This window comes from Stigmatopora argus, chromosome 18 (genome assembly GCF_051989625.1).
Source record: "Stigmatopora argus isolate UIUO_Sarg chromosome 18, RoL_Sarg_1.0, whole genome shotgun sequence".
Taxonomy (NCBI): domain Eukaryota; kingdom Metazoa; phylum Chordata; class Actinopteri; order Syngnathiformes; family Syngnathidae; genus Stigmatopora; species Stigmatopora argus.
In genome coordinates, this window is record NC_135404.1 from 12,954,762 (window position 1) to 12,971,180 (window position 16,419).

General features: G+C 51.8%; 3 protein-coding genes across 16 annotated transcripts; all 3 read right to left on the reverse strand.

Moving 5' to 3' along the window:
* Positions 1-600: 600 nt before the first annotated feature.
* exoc7 (exocyst complex component 7) lies at positions 601-6,421 on the reverse strand. 13 transcript variants are annotated; one of them, XM_077625700.1, is made up of 20 exons: positions 6,058-6,421; positions 5,859-5,924; positions 5,498-5,682; positions 5,321-5,426; positions 4,978-5,200; positions 4,745-4,912; positions 4,207-4,299; positions 3,466-3,534; positions 3,188-3,333; positions 2,975-3,127; positions 2,798-2,896; positions 2,574-2,636; positions 2,427-2,493; positions 2,107-2,145; positions 1,842-2,028; positions 1,659-1,754; positions 1,432-1,495; positions 1,201-1,242; positions 994-1,127; positions 751-923 (listed from the first exon to the last, which is right to left on the reverse strand). In XM_077625700.1, exons 1-20 carry the CDS (start codon positions 6,115-6,117, stop codon positions 821-823), a joined length of 2,163 nt encoding a protein of 720 aa, XP_077481826.1. In that variant the 5' UTR covers positions 6,118-6,421; the 3' UTR covers positions 751-820. The 13 variants fall into 13 exon arrangements, with proteins under 13 accessions (XP_077481819.1, XP_077481823.1, XP_077481822.1 ...); XM_077625693.1 differs by having other exon boundaries at positions 601-923; positions 994-1,242; XM_077625702.1 differs by lacking the exon at positions 3,466-3,534.
* Positions 6,422-6,549: 128 nt separating this feature from the next.
* tvp23b (trans-golgi network vesicle protein 23 homolog B (S. cerevisiae)) lies at positions 6,550-8,978 on the reverse strand. Of its 2 annotated transcripts, none has more exons than XM_077625709.1 (7): positions 8,839-8,978; positions 8,136-8,212; positions 7,909-8,053; positions 7,735-7,824; positions 7,526-7,651; positions 7,191-7,319; positions 6,550-7,098 (listed from the first exon to the last, which is right to left on the reverse strand). In XM_077625709.1, the coding sequence occupies exons 1-7, from the start codon at positions 8,848-8,850 to the stop codon at positions 7,072-7,074; spliced, it is 606 nt and encodes a 201-aa protein (XP_077481835.1). In that variant the 5' UTR covers positions 8,851-8,978; the 3' UTR covers positions 6,550-7,071. The 2 variants fall into 2 exon arrangements, with proteins under 2 accessions (XP_077481835.1, XP_077481834.1); XM_077625708.1 differs by having other exon boundaries at positions 8,136-8,215; positions 8,839-8,973.
* A 2,729-nt stretch (positions 8,979-11,707) lies between these two features.
* Positions 11,708-16,391, reverse strand: trim16 (tripartite motif containing 16). The gene is made up of 7 exons (XM_077626187.1): positions 15,934-16,391; positions 15,255-15,586; positions 14,437-14,766; positions 14,178-14,349; positions 13,377-13,472; positions 12,324-12,698; positions 11,708-12,061 (listed from the first exon to the last, which is right to left on the reverse strand). The coding sequence occupies exons 1-7, from the start codon at positions 16,097-16,099 to the stop codon at positions 11,838-11,840; spliced, it is 1,695 nt and encodes a 564-aa protein (XP_077482313.1). The 5' UTR covers positions 16,100-16,391; the 3' UTR covers positions 11,708-11,837.
* Positions 16,392-16,419: the final 28 nt, after the last annotated feature.

Genomic DNA, 16,419 nt, shown 5'->3' on the forward strand with positions numbered 1-16,419 from the left:
TGAACGTCTTCTCACTCCCGGACGCGTAGGAATTGATCCGGACCTCGACAACTGTTAGCCAAGCTTTCGACTCCTCAAGCCAAACCAGCAGTGGTGTGCCGTCAGGGCCTTCAAGGCCTTCTCTGCTGGCCTAAGAAATATCTGAATCACTGACTGATGTTAATGATATTTTGTCCATGATTATTTATTAAATAATTCCAAATTGTCTGTTAGCTTCCTTTCATTGCTTTTCCCCCTGGTTGCACTATCTCCAGATGTGTTTTCATATTGAAGCATTTAACCAATCACATTTCAGCCATTATTTGTTACCAGGGTCAGAAATCTGCCTCAAGGCCTTCACAATCAGTTCTGCAGGCTCTGCTGCATCAAACAAGCAACGATAAGACTGTTGCTTTAACCAATACAGTCGTTGGTTGGTTGCTGTTGCTGGCGAACAGCAACTGTCTTGCAATTGTTTTGCTGAAAAAAATGACTGTCTTTATTTTTTAATGAAAAAAGGTTCATCAATATGCTGAACTAAATAGTGTAGTGATCAGTCAAACGATAGCAGGATTTGAACCACACCTGCCCGCAAGGCAGTCAAGTGAGTGAACCTCTACACCATGAAATGGCCACACTTGACTTTGTCATTATTGGAAAGTCTTGACTACACACGGTTGTTTCTATTTAAGGGAAAAAGGATTCCCAACTGGGATTCAGACCACACCAAGGTTGCACTCTTTGTTTTGCTTGGTCAATGAACGACTCGCATTGGACAATCCAAGTTGGACGGCTTTATTTCTGGAGTGGTATTTGCCCCAAGCGGGGACAAAGCGCGCCGTCAAGCGGAGGTGTCGAAAAGTCTGTCGATCATCTCCTCCACCTCCTCCGGTCGGTACTTGCGGTACTTGTCGGGGTTCTTGGTGAAGGGCAGGTCGGCGCATCTAGCAACCGTGCGACAAGTCACGTTACCACACGTCGGACCCCCCCAAAAGCTAGCTAGCTAGGGCGCACCTGCGCAGGAAGGCAGCGTAGGCGTCGCTGACGACGGTCCTCTGAGCCCGTCGGATGAAGTTCCTCTGCTCCTTGTCCGGCACGGCCCAACCCTTCTGGATCTTGCAGATCTCCTCCAGACCCTCGTTGAAACCCTGGCGGTGACGGCGGCGGCGGCACGTCAGCCGGCCGCGCCGAGACCGGCCGCCACCGCCACTCTTTCCTCACCTTGAACTTGTCCTTGATGACCTGCCGTTCTTTGTCCTTGAGCTGAAAGGGGAGGAGCGTGTGGTGATTATTGAATGGAATGGGATGGAAACTCTAAAAAGCAGCGCGTCGTCGCTCGACGTCCGATGGACGGAATGTCCGAAGCTAGCGTGGGAGTCGAAAGAAATGTTGGACGGCGAGCGCTATCGATGGATGACCCGTTTTGTCTACGGTGTGGGCGGGGTCGCCGACCTTGGCGCCGGGCTGGAAAGAGGGAAGGTTCCGCTCGGTCAGGTGTTCCGTCACTTTTATCCAGCTGAGAGGGAGAGAGAGAGAGAGAGAGCGGTGGTGGAGAAGGGTTGGAGGAGGCGTGTCCCCGTGGGCGTGTCCCGGGGGGGCGTGTCCCCGTGGGCGTGGAAGAACGGAAGAGGCAGAGTCAGCCGAGGAGGACAAACAGAAGACACGGTCGATGCACGTGCCTACGCTGGTAAACGTGGATCTGTTGCTCGATGAGTTCTCGGTAGGAACTCTCCGCTCGCCTCTGAGTCACCGTCACAAGTTGGATCAGCTCCGACCTGGACGGACGCACGGACGCACGCACGCACAAATCCGTCGCTAGGTTCACGTGGGCGCGACGGGCGGGTGGGCGTTTGCCTTCTCACTTTTCCAGAGACTTGAGGATGTAATTGTAGTTGTTGTGGAGGAAGATGGCGCTGAGAGCCGAGTCCTCGTACACTTTGGACTTGCTGAGCAGGTTGAGCTGAAGGTTCCCCAGAACTTTACAGATATACGTGCTCAGGAGCCGCTTGTTGAAGTCCGACGTGTAACTGCTGGACGTGGACGTGGATTCTGGCAAGGAGCGCAAGACAGAGGCCAAGTTGAGAGACAAAACGCCCAATCCCGAATGCCTCTAGGGGGCGCGCTTACCTCGGGGGTCTAAGGGGATATTGTAAGTGTCCCCCAGGACTAAAAGCGCCCCGACAACAACAACAAAGAAGAAGAAGAAGCAGAAGAAGAAAAGCCAGATGTTAGTGCACGGGAAGTAGAAACATCAGCAAGGTCCGGTCCCAATAAACACAAAGGTGACAGAAAGGAGGGACGGCAAGCGGCGAGGACAGAGCAAACAAACAATACGCCGGAAAAAAAAAAACTTGGTGCGAAAAAACAACAACAACAAAAACATGCCGCGGTGAATAAGCGTGAGTATCAAGAGAGGAAGTCGGATGCTACCGCGCTACCTGGCGTACCTTGCGAGGCCAGCATGGCGCCCGCCGTCTCGTGGAAGTCCAGCAGCTGCTGCAGGAAGAGGATGGCCTGCAAGGGAGGGGGACAGAAAAAAAGGACGGACAAATGGACGGATGGAAATGGCTTGGACCCAAGTCCGCCTCACGTACGTTGCTGGTCAGCTCGTGCACCGTGCCGTCCTTGGGCATGTTGTACTCCTTGTCGGGGTCGTTCTGACGGGGGCGAGAGGAGAATAGGCAGGTGGAAAACAAACACCTTTTTGCCGGGGCGGCCGAAGAACGGCAGCGCCGAGGAAGGACGATGGGCGCCGGACGAGGAAGAAAAGCGGGGCGGCGGTGGAGGCGGCCGCGGCAAAACCACGCCGAGGAGGAACCTTGATGCTGTCGGCAAACTCCTCCAGCGCCTTGGCGCCGATGCTCTCCATGGACGCGATGAGCGCCGGCAGCTTGTTCTTGGTCCCGGCCGCCGTCCCCTTCGGGAGCGGCAAAGTCGCTCAGCGGCGGACAAACGGACGGGCGGCCGGCCGAGCCCCCTTTCCCGGGCCGCCTACCTGCAGCGTGGCGTCAAAGTCGGCCTTGTTGATCTTCAGGTGCCTCAGGATGGGGAAGATGGTGAGCACGGCCGAGTAGTCGTGGCGGAGGATGGCGCGGCGGGCGGCGCCCACGATGTTGTCGCCCTCCAGCATCAGGTTGTCCAGGGCCTCCTGCGCGTCACGCCGTGTCACGGCCCGTTTGCCCACCGGCTACCGGGGGCGGGGCTATACCTGAATCAGCGAATCAAAGGTCTTCTTCTGGTGGTGCTCGGGGATCACCTCGCACAGGAGGGCGTACTCGCTCTGCGCCAGCTTGACGAAGGCGCTGATGCAGTGGATGTACGCGTCCATCTCCGCGTCCAGCGCCTCGTCCCTGCCTGCCCGGCGCACGCCAATCGGGGGGAGGGGATGGGGTCAGAAAAGCCGTGGGCGCGCCAGCGTTCCCGCCGCTTCCAACGCATCGGAGTCCGACCGCCGTGGGGGGAAAAAAGCCCTCGCCGGCCGCTCACCTGGGGGGCCGGCGAGCTTGTCGGCCGGAGCCTCGGCGGCGTGCCTGACTCGCGGGTCGCGATCGTGACCTGCTGAGACGGACCTAGTCAGGGGTCCAGGAGGGTGGGGGTGGGGGGTGTTGGAGCCCAGCTCCCCAACCGAACGACCCGCCACCAAACACCCGAGCTAACGTGCCCGCACGGCAAAAACCCAAGAAAAGCCCAAGTGGGTGCGCAAGGGGGAGGAGAGAAGAAAAAGGAGGAAGAAAGATCGAAATATAGCCCCACTACCACTAGATGCCATTGGGGGGCGTTGCGGGTTTCCTCCTGTAGATTTTCAGTCACTTGTTCATTTATTACGAATCAAGGTTGGCTCCAATATTACATATACTAATAGTATTACTATTATGTTCACGACTTGGGCGACAATCTTTCGCATACCTGTTCACCAACGTATTTGGCGGCCGATATATTTTATAGCTATAATGGGACAGATGCGTTGACTTTTGGCCAGTATCGAAATGAAAAGTCAACTTTTGATCTGGGACCTTTAAACAATGACTGATTCAATTGCCTTCTTGAAACACATTGCCGATTGTGCTCAGGGGATGGTCGGATGTGGATTTTTGGTTTCGCCTCCAATGAGATGTCATTTGGGAGGCGTGGCTGCTGGCGCCACTACAATCGGAAGGCGAGCGGTGCCGCCGCCGCCACCGCAAGAAAAAGAGCAAAAGAGGAAGGTGAGGAAAAAGTGCTAGTTACCTTCCAGAGGTGCCAGGTTGGACCCCCCCTTTTTGCCATCCAGCCCATGCTGTGAGTACTGTTTGAGAAGGTTCTGAGCCTTGCGAATGGTCCCTGAGACCCGACAGGAGGAGCAAGAAAAGGAAGGAAGGAAGGAAGTAGAGAAAAGCACAGCCGCCCGGTGAGAAATCCGCAGCAGCGCGTGCCCCGCCTTTCCATCCCGACAAAGGTCAAGCCCCCTTGGTATCCCGTGCCACACACACCCACAGAGACGTGGACCACGGAGGACCGCTACCGCCTCAATTAGCCCATGCGACATTCCGTAAACCATTTGTTGTGTCGTTAAATATGATTACTTGAGGACTTTACCGTTCCCAGATGTATTCATATATTTGTGGCCATCAAATCCAAACGCGTATTCATTTCGGCGCTAGCGGTCCTCCGACGACTGCGACGATGCGGTGCGGCCATGTTGGACGTGGCCAATGCCAGGTGCGACACGTCCAACGTGGCCGGCGAGGAAAAGCCAAGTGAGGCGGGCTCGGGTCGGGGGTCTTACCGGGCCTCTTGGGCACCTTCTTGGTGGGCGTGTCTTTGCGCTTGGCCTGGACGGCGGGCGAGTAGAGGGCGCCCGACGTTGCGCTGTTCTTGCGCAAGTGCTCCTTCAGACCCTTGATGGAGCGGTCCAGTTGACTGGAGCGGATTTGGAAGTACACCGTCATGAAATCTGAAAGGGAAAAAAAAGGAAAACAGCGCTCGGGCAGGCCACCACCGCCGACCGGCGAAATTTACCTTGATTGCGTCCGTACTCCACCAGCCAGCCGCCGATGCAGATGATGTCGTGGAGGACGGCCTGCGGGAGGTGCTCCAGCAGCACGTCCTCGGCCGCCTCCAGCTCTTCGTCGCCACCGATGGCGTCCAGGATGAGGATGGGCGGCACCGGCTTGCTGTAGCGGGTCAACAGGCTGCGAAACTCCGCCTCCAGCAGCTCCTTGCCCTTTTCCAAGCGCCCCTTCTGCAACGAAACCGACCGGACGCTGGCTTGAGGGGTGGCGGGGGGGAGAAAGTGGCGAGAGCGGGGCAAAAAAAAAAGGGGAACGGGGCCCGCAAGACGGCACCAAAGTGCGGCTGGTACCACGGTGTTGAGCTCGGGGCTGTCGGGATTGTTGTCCTGAAAGTACTCCACGGCCTTCTGGATCTTGGCGATGCACGCCAGGTACTCGTCCAGCCGACCCGTGGGCCTGAGAGGCAAAGTCGGCGGCGTTCCAGAACGTCGGCGATCTCCCCGTCGACGCGCCGGCGGGCGGCTCACCCCTCTCGGATGATGCGGTCCGTGTCCTTGGCCACGTGGTAGTAGCTGATGACGTGGTCCATGCAGGACAGCGTCTTGTCCACGTTGTCCTGCAGACGCTGCAGATTCTCCGTCTGCTTGTGTACCGGAATGATGGCGTTCTCCAGCTGCATCAGGCGGCTCTCGAACGACGACAGGATGGACACCTGACAACCAAAAAAAAAACAAGCGCGCCAGTGGCGTTAGGGCACTTGGACGTTTGGTGGCGTCGATGGCAGCCAACGACTTCCTAGTCATGCACCCCCGTTAATAAAGTGGATTGGACGTTCACCGCCGTCCACAAAAACTAAAGCTATAGTATACACTGGTTTTTTTTCCTCACCATCCCATTTGTCAGCTGATCGCTCTTCTCCAAGTTCTCGCGGATGAAGGCCAAAGTTTCTTGTTCCTGTACATTAGAGAGTGAGGAAGGAGACACGTCGCTTTAGACCGTCCAATCCAAATCGAATATTGAAAAGACGCAAACACATCAGTCGCGGTGTTGCTTTGGTTAGTAACCAAACGAAGGAGGACATTGGCACCTGCTGGAGTTTCTCCTCAATTTCTCTCTTTCTGGCAGACGCGTCCTCGGTGGGAACCATCTTGGGAAGAACAGGACGTCAATAAACCTATAAAGTGCTTTCAAACCGATCAATTCCACATTATTTGATCGGGAAACAGCGTCGTGACGAGAAGCTAGGCAGTTAGCTCCAGCTAGCTTGTTCCGTAGACGCTTCCGGGCTGGACTTCAAAATAAGTCAAAAGCTCTGCTTAGTAGCGTATCCTGGTTCTCTTTCTGACAGGAAGTGTTTAGCATCTTCGCCCCAATGTCTGTTTTTCCAGCAAATTTGAAGAAAATAACGTTGTCTTTGTCATTTTTAAATCGTTTAACTTTCACTGTGGTGTGCTGCCAAAATGAGGGTAAAAGACAAATTTAAAAAATGAACAATTAGGATGTGACGAGTCTGCAGTATACCGCTTGTCCACAGGAGGTCACTAATGAAACCTAAATATATACAGAAAAACAACTCGAGTCATTTAGTAATGTACTTTTTTTTAAACACAATGTATGACATTCAATTATTTTACTGCGAATTATATATAAATAACCCAGTTCGTAAATGTACATAGGAAAAAAGACAAACATAAATAATGTTCTGACCTACAGAACTGAAGTTGGAGTAAGGAAGAAATAGAAGAAAACAACTCTTAAACAATTGAAGTAGTACAAATCAACGAGTGGAAAATAAAATACCGTATTATCCGGACCTGAAGTCACTCTGGAGCTTTAGTCGAAAAACGCATCAGGAAGAAAAAGAAAAACAAATAGGTCACATTCAAATATAAGTCAATGTTTTTGTTGTTGTTTTTTAAAGGAAAATGTACCTAAATGTGTCCAATGTCATCATAATAACATTTCAGAAGATGCAAAGTTTGATTTCTAATCTTATATAAATCGCAGGCCTAGGAAAACGATGAACGCGGGGGGATTTATAATCCAGAAAATATGGTACAAAATGAAGATTTGAAGCAAAAGATCTGTTGGCCACGTTGCCTTATGATTCTTCCTCTTTGGACAGCGTCTGAGGTGGAAAGCAAACACAGAGGTGACTTTTTTTTTTCTCTCTCAGTCATAACGGCAGTTGGATGGGGTGAATTGACTGAAATCCCTAACCTGTTTGAGAAACTGCCTGCCAAAGTAGTTGGTGGCCATATTTTTCAAGTCGGTCCTCCCTCCCACTTTACAGCGCACGTATCCGTAGAGGTTGGCCCCTTGCAGCACCAGGCCCATCAGCACCACCGGCTGCCACGGACGCGAGACCCAGACAAACCCGTCAATTGAAATGATCGATTGAAATGAGTTTATCACTTGTCCGATCCATTGAAATCGGGAGGGCTCCGTCCGGACGGAGCGTTTTCGTTTTCAAGCCAATGAAGAAATAGCATCAGCGACTCCTCCCGACCGAAATGGATCGGACGCCTTATCGCCGACAACGAGCGCCATCTCACCAGCCACTTAATGTTGAACTGAAAGAGCGTGCTGAAGGCGAACACCACCCACACCAGCGGACACACGATCAAACCCAGCCAGAAGATCCGAGCCTCCGAATGGGAGCCCTGCGCCTTGCCGCCCCCCTGAAGTAAAAGCACACAAAGCCGGCGGTCGGTGGCGAGCCTCGCCTCGCCGCGCCGCGTCCGCTCACGTGAGCGAAGCAAACCTTGCGCGACTCGAAGATCCAGCGACTTTGCCCGTCCTCGTCCACTTGGTTCCACCACCTCAGCGCCACCAGCAGCCGGCCCGTGATGTTCTGCCGGCGGACCAGAGGGGACGGCGTTGACGCTCGAGCGTCGGACGCGGTCCGTCGGCCCGGCCGCCCACGGACGAGGCTGACCTTGACGGTCCAGAAGTCGCAGGAGAGCAGCAGAATGATGGCCACCGTGCCGCCGACGAGGCCGTCGCCGATCCTCTCGCAGAGCAGGTAGACCAAGATGGCCCCCACCCTGAAGAAGAGATGGAAGAAGGACGCCACTGGGTGCCTGCGGACACCGTGGCTCGCCCGGGTCAGCGAGGCAAAAAAAAAAAGCTCGCTCTTGCTATTGACGGAGCAAAGTGACTCACTTGATCTTTGTCTTTTTGGACAACCTCTGTTCGGCGTCCTCCTCGGCGTCAAACAGCGAGACGTCTTCATCGTTGTTCTGCTGAGGGAACGGCGAGTAAACAAGACGGACGTCAGCTGACATGGGGGAAAAACGCACTTGAACCCTTTCTAACTTCATATTGAAAAGACGTTTTAGACTTTCAATTTGAAGTAGGAGGTCGCAGCGAACGACTTAAGTAAGCTACGTGAAAACGCCAAACAAACAAAAACTACCAGTCAACACGATAACACTTGTTTGAAATGACCGCCTAATTCATTACAATTTGTTGGAATTTAAAGTGTTCATTTGAAAATTCATTTGAATTATGTTTACATTATTTATAGCGTTTTAAAATTCTTTATATATAACAATGCAAATTTGCTTCCTCGGTGAACTCATTCATTTTATTTACATTTTATTCCAAGTGGAAAAACAGACACAATTTCAAAAGTTGAATGACGAACACGATTGTTATTATTGTTATTTTTTGAGTTCGTGTTAAACTAAACCCAATGGAAACATTTTCTGTTGGAACTGTATGTCATGTCGTTTAAGGAGCATTAGCTTGTCAAAAGTTACACTCGGCAGGCGGAACGCTCTTCTTAAGAGGGTTGAAATATCGATCGATTTGAGTTTAAAACTCTCCAAAAGCTCGTTTTGTAAACCGCGCAAGTGTCACTTACGTCTGTGGGCATGTTGACACACGAGCTAACATTTCCTGCTACATGCTAGCTGGAAGACACGTCACTGGATGGGGCGCCCACGTGACCTTCGCCTTCCCCGTCACGTGATCTGCACGTATTGAAAAAAACCGGGCGACGCATGTGAAATGTGGTTGAAAGCTTTTGTTACTCTAAATACATAAACATCAAAAAATCCTCTGCCATGGAAGGGTGTCAGCAAATACTTTCTGGTAGAATTAGAAGACACATCTTTGGAAAGAACCATAATCACGTGACCTGTGTGTACTACATCATTGGATAACGGTCATGCCAGCACAAACTCACGAAAAAACAAAACAGAATTGTCATTTGGGGGGGGGGTGTTTACTTGTTAAATTATGCAAAGCACGAGAAAAACAAACAATAAAGTCAACACCACTTTCTCAGCTGCAGGACGGTTTTTCCCGCACCATTTGGGAACTTTTTGAACACCACAACCTCCAGGACTACATGGACACTGTACATACTTTCCTACATCAAAAACTGCACGGACAATGTCACTGTTAATAAAGGGATACGGGTTTTTCCTAAGCAAAAACCCTGGATGACCAGTGAGACACAGGCACTCATCAAATGCCGTAAGGCCGACGTTAGCACCGCACACAATCCCTTCTGTGCAATAACTTTGGGGTGTGCAATAACAATGTGCAATATCTTAGAAATCTGTGCAATATTTTAGAATTCACCTAGCCAGGATGTGACGTTTTATACTACTATTTGTTTTTTTTTTTTACTGGGAAAACACACTTTGTGGAGTAGCACCACCAATTTCATTATACGCAGCTGTGTATGATGACAATAACAGCTTTTGATTTGATATAAAGGCCTAGCATACCATAAGACTAGGCTTTCATTTCAAACGATTCCACAAAATGTCGGCTTTCATAAAGAGCAAGCCTTTCCACAATACTAGTGTCCTGCGAGTGCAATCAGTGGATTGGCGTCAGGTGCTTCTTGCAGCCCAACCCCCGCTAGTTGAAGTTTGTCAGTGAGCTCAGTTGGTCGGTGCTGGATGGACAAATGCCCCCACCCCCCCATCCTCCCATCCTCCACCCTCCACCCTCCACCCACAGCGGCCCAACCCCCGTTGATTCAATTTTATCAGCTATGTGGTACGCTGGATGCACGGCAGCAGACAGAAAGGCCATGCAGAGGATGATCAACACTGCCCAGAAGATCATGGGCTCACTGGATGACATAGCCGGGATGTGACTTTTTCTACTTTTATACTACTATTTATGTTTTTTTTTTTTTACTGGGAAAACACACTTTGCGGAGTAGCACCACCAATTTCATTATACGCAGCTGTGTATGATGACAATAACGGCTTTTGATTTGATATAAAGGCCTAGCATACCATAAGACTAGGCTTTCATTTCAAACGATTCCACAAAATGTCGGCTTTCATAAAGAGCAAGCCTTTCCACAATACTAGTGTCCTGCGAGTGCAATCAGTGGATTGGCGTCAGGTGCTTCTTGCAGCCCAACCCCCGCTAGTTGAAGTTTGTCAGTGAGCTCAGTTGGTCGGTGTTGGATGGACAAATGCCCCCACCCACCATCCTCCACCCTCCACCCTCCACCCACAGCGGCCCAACCCCGTTGATTCAATTTTATCAGCTATGTGGTACGCTGGATGCACGGCAGCAGACAGAAAGGCCATGCAGAGGATGATCAACACTGCCCAGAAGATCATGGGCTCACTGGATGACATAGCCGGGATGTGACTTTTTCTACTTTTATACTACTATTTGTTTTTTTTTTTTTACTGGGAAAACACACTTTGCGGAGTAGCACCACCAATTTCATTATACGCAGCTGTGTATGATGACAATAGAGGCTTTTGATTTGATATAAACTCCGAGGCATAACATCCCATAAGACTAGGCTTTCATTTCAAACGATTCCACAAAATGTAGTGTTTCATAAAGAGCAAGCTTTCCACAATACTAGTGTCCTACGAGTGCAATCAGTGGATTGGCGTCAGGTGCTTGTCGTAGCCCAACCCCCGTTGCTTCAAGTCAGCTCGGTCGGTGCAGGATGGCTTGAGCAAAAACCTGCCGCCACCGACAGTGGCCCAACCCCCGTTGATTCAATTTTGCCAGCTGTGTGTGCGCTGGATGGAAAAGCTGCCTGGTATAAACTGTCAAAGCCAGTTTAACACTTTTTTTGGACCTATTTCAAACGTGGGCCATCAAAGTGCAAACTTTTGACAATTTTCACCCATTTAAGAGCGCCCTGATGAATGATATTTCACCCATTTCGGTTTATACACAGCTGTGTATGATGACAATAAAGGCTTTTGATTTGATATAAAGGCCTAGCATGCCATAAGACTAGGCTTTCATTTCAAACGATTCCACAAAATGTAGGCTTTCATAAAGAGCAAGCCTTTCCACAATACTAGTGTCCTGCGAGTGCAATCAGTGGATTGGCGTCAGGTGCTTCTTGCAGCCCAACCCCCGCTAGTTCAAGTTTGTCAGTCAGCTCAGTTGGTCGGTGCTGGATGGAAAGCTGCCCCCCCCCCCCCCCCCCCCCCCTTCGACCCACAGCGGCCCAACCCCCGTTGATTCAATTTTATCAGCTATGTGGTACGCTGGAAGCACGGCAGCAGACAGAAAGGCCATGCAGAGGGTGATCAACACTGCCCAGAAAATCATGGGCTGCTCTCTGCCCTCACTGGATGACATAGCTGGCCGGGATGTGACTTTTTCTACTTTTATACTACTATTTATGTTTTTTTTTTAACTGGGAAAACACTTAAAAGCTTGAGGTAGCACCACCAATTTGGTTATATACGCAGCTGTATATGATGACAATAAAGGCATTTGATTTGATTTGATTTTCATTTATTTCATGGCTCAAAATGATCCCCTAGCAGTTGTGAAAGTGCAAAAAAAATTCAAGAATTCTTTGTATTCATATTATCTTGAAGTTGAATGTTCAGCATTTCCGGAAGCGCTTTAAGAAGGCGGGACGGCGTTGGCGGGCGACGTGGGAGGAGAGGGGCTCTTGAGAGGCAAGGGCTCGCCGGGCGGCACCAGAACCACCACGTTCTCTTTCTTGGACAACCAGAAGGCGGGATAAAGCGGCTCGAGGAATTCGGCCCGGTAGCTGTGGATGAGGCTCATGTCCTGGTCCACGCCGTAGAAGGCCAGGAGGCCCTTGGGCGAGTCCACGTACACACCTGCGGAAAAAAACACACAAAATGGTTCCACGGGAAAAGGAGCATTCTTTCAAAACGGACTCTTCTTGTATGCAATGTTTCAAAGTGTCCACAACTCAGCTAGCGGACAATATTCAAATACGCCTAGAAGTCCAGTGCGCGAGATTGAAATGTTCCCGGAACTCCAGTGTGCCATATTCAAATGCACTTACAAATCTATTGATTGGAATGTGTGCAATATCAAAAGGCGCAGGCTGGCAAAGATTCGCGCCAAAGTACTGACCGATGCGCGTGAACTTCCCCTCGCCGAGCGGCGTCTCCACGCCGCCGTGCCAGGCGGAGAAGCTTCGCCCGTTCCACTGAAGGCACCAGGAGAAGTTGTTGCCGGTGATGCAGCAGTTGCCGTCGGCGCCTTTGCGCTGGATGCTCTTGTAGGTGAGGCCCACGTGCGTGCCCTCGCCGCCCACGTCGGCCTCGAAGTAATGGCGACCCAGGTAGAAGCTCTGCAGCGCCAGCACCTGCCGCCACTCCTGGAAGCGCTCGGGTACATCCGGGTAGGGGTGCTGCCAGGGCGTGGTGTTGGTCACCTTGCGGTTCTCTTCCGTCAGGCGCAGGAAGACGTGGGCCGTGTCCGGGTCGAAACTCACGTGAGCGCCGTCTACGGCACAGAGAGAGAAACGAAAATGGAATTTGTTGCGGGTTCGAAGTAAGTTTGATAAAAAAAAGAAATCTTTTGCTCATAATAACGTTTTAACAATGCAGTTACAGCTCTATCTAGACCAAAGGTGTCAAAGTGGCGGCCCGGGGGCCAAATCTGGCCCGCCGCATCACATTTTGTGTGGCCCAAGAAAGTATATCATGAGTGCCAACTTTCTGTTTTATGATCAAATTCAAATGAAGAGTATAGATGTATATTACATTTCCTGATTTTACCCTTTTTAAAATCAATCATTGCAATTTTTTAATCCAATTTTTTAATCCATTTTTTTCTTTTGTGTTTTTAGTTTAAATATACAAATATTTTCCGTTTTCCACTTTAAAAAATATTTTGTTTCAGACATTTTCCAATACTAAGAAAAAAAGCTCAAATAAACATTGCTTTAGATCTATAAAAATGGACTATTTAGGGCTTTTGATCCAGTTCTTTTAATCCAATTAAAAAAATATATATATATATAGATATTAGATCTAAAATGGTCCGGCCCACATGAAATGGCGTTGACGTTAATGTGGCCCGTGAACCATCCCGAGTTTGACACCCTTGATCTATCTAGACTGTATTTTTTTTCAGCATCTACGACAAATGCGGAAGCTGGAGGGAGCAACGGGCACTCACATTTGAGAAAGTCGGCTCTTGTGACGGGTTCTGGAACGTTGCTGTTGTGTTTGGCCGCCACCATGGCCTGCACCGTGGTTTTGATTCCCATTTTGTCTGAAAGACAAGCGGAGCGGAGCAGCACCTTCACAAATGTTTTGTCTTTGAACGCTGGCCTCGACTCGACCTTTTGCCTTTGCGTATTAGCGGTACCTGGCCGCTTTGACCGTTTTCACACGGCCATTTTGGAAAACGTTCCCAGGGCGTCGGGCACTTTTCACCCGGTCGCCGAGAATTTGTAGAAGTTGACACGAGGCCGGAACATTCCGCACGTGTGAGGGCACGCCCGTTGAAGTTCAAGCCCCGTGTGAATCTTTCACTTGTTTCCCACTGACTTCAGGAGGATTTGCATAAAGTGGGCCTAAATCGTTTGGGACTCTTTCTGCACTCGGAAGGAAGGAAGGCCTGGCGTTCGTTTATCATTCCCGACCGTATGATCAATGTCAGGCCTACCAGTTGAAACGGATTGCTGTCAATAGTTGATGATTTCAATATTTTTGCTTTGCATTTACAACTCTAGAGCGTAACACTCAAATGAGCCCGAAGTCGCCGGTGTGCTATTGACGTTAAAAGGTGCTTTTAGAAGACAAATGTGTGATATTCAACTGTGGAAGTGCCATTTTGACATCAACCTAAAAGTCTAGTGTGCGATGGTGAAATGTGCTTAGAACTCTAGTGTGTGAGATGAACTCTAGTGTGCCATGTTTAATTAAAGTCAAGGTCAAAGGTGACCAAAACCCTGTTTGTGTGCCGGCGGCTCACCCGTGTTGCACGTCTCCTTGACCTTGTCCACGAAGGACGTGGACAGCGCGGCGCAGAGGTCCCGCGTGGCCTCGGCGACGACGCGGCTGACCGAGTCCAAGCGGTCCACCAGGCCGATGTAGACGCCGGGCAGGGAAATGTCCAAGGCTTCTTTCTTCCACTCGCAATAGTCCTGGAGGGGCCGAGGCGTGAGCGGGGGTGGCGAGGACGGGCCAATCGGCACGCGGACGCGGCGGCCGTCCCCCGCCCCGCCGCCTACCTGCAGGAAATCCACGTCGTTCTTGTTCCTGGAGAGCTTGTCCACCCGGTCCCGCGTCTCCTGGAGCCGGGCGCGGCGGCCTTCCAGGTGGGCGCGGATGCCCTCGGCCTGCCGCAGGGCCTGCTTCTCCTCGGCCTCCAGGATGTCGCCCACCTCCCGCCGCGCGGCCTCGGCGGCCGCCAGCAGCTGCTCGAACTGGACCCGGATGACCTCGCGCACGGCGCCGGCCGAGGTCTGGATGGAGACGGCGTTGAGCTGCAGCTTCTCGATGGCTTTTTCCGCCGCTGCCAGCGTCTGGCTCATGTCAGCGCGTTTGTCCTTCAGCTCTCTCTGCGAAAGGTGGAGGCATGCAAAGTCCCGGTTTTGTTTTTAACCGAGAAATGAACAGGAAGTGAGCAATCGGGAACCACCCCAAAATCCAGGAAGTGAGCCAAGACCAAACACCAAGCAAGAATGAAAAAAAAACATGTCATTGTGAAAGGGCTCAGGAATGCTACAGAAAGGACTGGGTATGACCCTAAATCAACAGGAAGTGATCAGCAACCACCCTGAAATCTAGCCCAAGTAACAGGAAGTGATTTGGGAATGTTGTGGTGCCCTCAAAGCAATAAGTAAGTATGCCAGCACTGCAAGGACTACGGCGCCTCGGCGAAACCAATCCCGGGACACAATCTTAGCAACATTCCTCATTTAAGCCACCCAACGTCCCGAGCGACGCAAATAGAGCCGCGGTGTTGCGTTACCGCGAGTCGGACGCGCGCCAAAGCCACGGGCGGCGTTCACCGTGGGGCCAAAACGCCACCGAGGGGGCCACCCACCTCGAGCCGCCGGCGCGCCTCGTCCACGGGGACGGCGTCGTGGCCCCGGTGCTCGTCTCCGACGCAGTCCGGGCAGAGGCAGCAGGCGTCGGCCAGGCAGAAGACCTCCAGGGGGCGCTTGTGCAGCTCGCAGGTGCGGCGCTCGATGTCGCGCAGCGGCTCCAGCAGGCGGTGGTTGTGGAACTTGGCGTTCTCCAGGTGGGGCCGCAGGTGCTCCTCGCAGTACGACACCAGACACGTCAGGCACGACTTGACGGCCCGTCGCGGGCGCTCCATGCACGAGTCGCAGACCACCGCGTCCTCGTCCAAAACGTCGTCCTCCCGCGACGACTCTGAGCGGAAAGAGTTTTTCCATGATCCTAGGTCAATGTTAGCATCGGTGGTCGTCCAAAAAGAATAGTAATAATCAAAATCAATTTGAAATGGGTTGATTGGCTGCCAGTCCTCCCACTTCGATCGCCGTGATTGGCAGCCAAAGCCAATGAGTCCAGCAGCGTCTGAACGAGCCATGACGGCATTCATTGACTTTCCACTGAAGCGATCATGCATGCCGTCGGTAATTCAAGGAGCAAAATCGGCACAGTATCGGCAGAGGATCGGCACCGGTTGATATCGGGAGTGCCAAAAAAAATGCTAGTCAAGGAAGGAAAGTTGCGGTCTTCCCGTCTGTGCTCCTCACCCGAGTTTTGTTCAGAAGCTGCTTCCATTTGGGGGCTTCCCCCTTTGGTCTCTTCCTCCGGGGCTGTCTTTGGAGCGTTTCCTGGAGCCGGCTCGTCCTTCTGCCCTCCTTCCTGCTCCTGCTGCTCCCGCTGCTCCTGCTGCTCTTCATCTTGAGCTTGTTCCATGTTTGCTGCCGTCCGTCCTCGTGACTTTCGCGTGAGGAACGTGCGTGAGCGGCGCCTGCTAGTCCGGGAACGGGAATGGAAGAAGGAAACCGCCTCGCCTCGTCTTGCCTTGCCTTGCCTTGCCTCGCTCTCGCTTTGCCTCCGGGACGTCGTCGTAGGTCTAACCGCCCCCCTCACTCACTCACTCACTCACTGCTTCCTAAGCGGGTGGAGCTCAAAGACGGCCAAACCGGCTGGGACGATTTCACTCGCATTCCAGCCGGAGCGAGCGCCAACTTGCCCCGCCCTTCCACTCGCAGGTAAACGTCACCTGACCCAAC

Excerpts from the sequence above, each read along its gene's own strand:
- exoc7 (XM_077625693.1), bottom strand. The coding sequence starts at position 6,117 with ATGGTTCCCACCGAGGACGCGTCTGCCAGAAAGAGAGAAATTGAGGAG. Across the intron at positions 2,897-2,974 it reads ACTTTGACGCCACGCTGCAG|GGGACGGCGGCCGGGACCAA; the intron begins GTAGGCGGCCCG and ends CCGCTCCCGAAG. Across the intron at positions 1,496-1,658 it reads ATCCACGTTTACCAGCGTAG|CTGGATAAAAGTGACGGAAC; the intron begins GCACGTGCATCG and ends TCTCCCTCTCAG.
- tvp23b (XM_077625708.1), bottom strand. Across the intron at positions 8,054-8,135 it reads TCCAAAAAGACAAAGATCAA|GCACCCAGTGGCGTCCTTCT; the intron begins GTGAGTCACTTT and ends CGGTGTCCGCAG. Across the intron at positions 7,825-7,908 it reads GCGACTTCTGGACCGTCAAG|AACATCACGGGCCGGCTGCT; the intron begins GTCAGCCTCGTC and ends GTCCGCCGGCAG.
- trim16 (XM_077626187.1), bottom strand. The coding sequence starts at position 16,099 with ATGGAACAAGCTCAAGATGAAGAGCAGCAGGAGCAGCGGGAGCAGCAG. Across the intron at positions 14,350-14,436 it reads ACGACGTGGATTTCCTGCAG|GACTATTGCGAGTGGAAGAA; the intron begins GTAGGCGGCGGG and ends CGGCCCCTCCAG. Across the intron at positions 12,062-12,323 it reads GGGGAAGTTCACGCGCATCG|GTGTGTACGTGGACTCGCCC; the intron begins GTCAGTACTTTG and ends TTTTTTCCGCAG.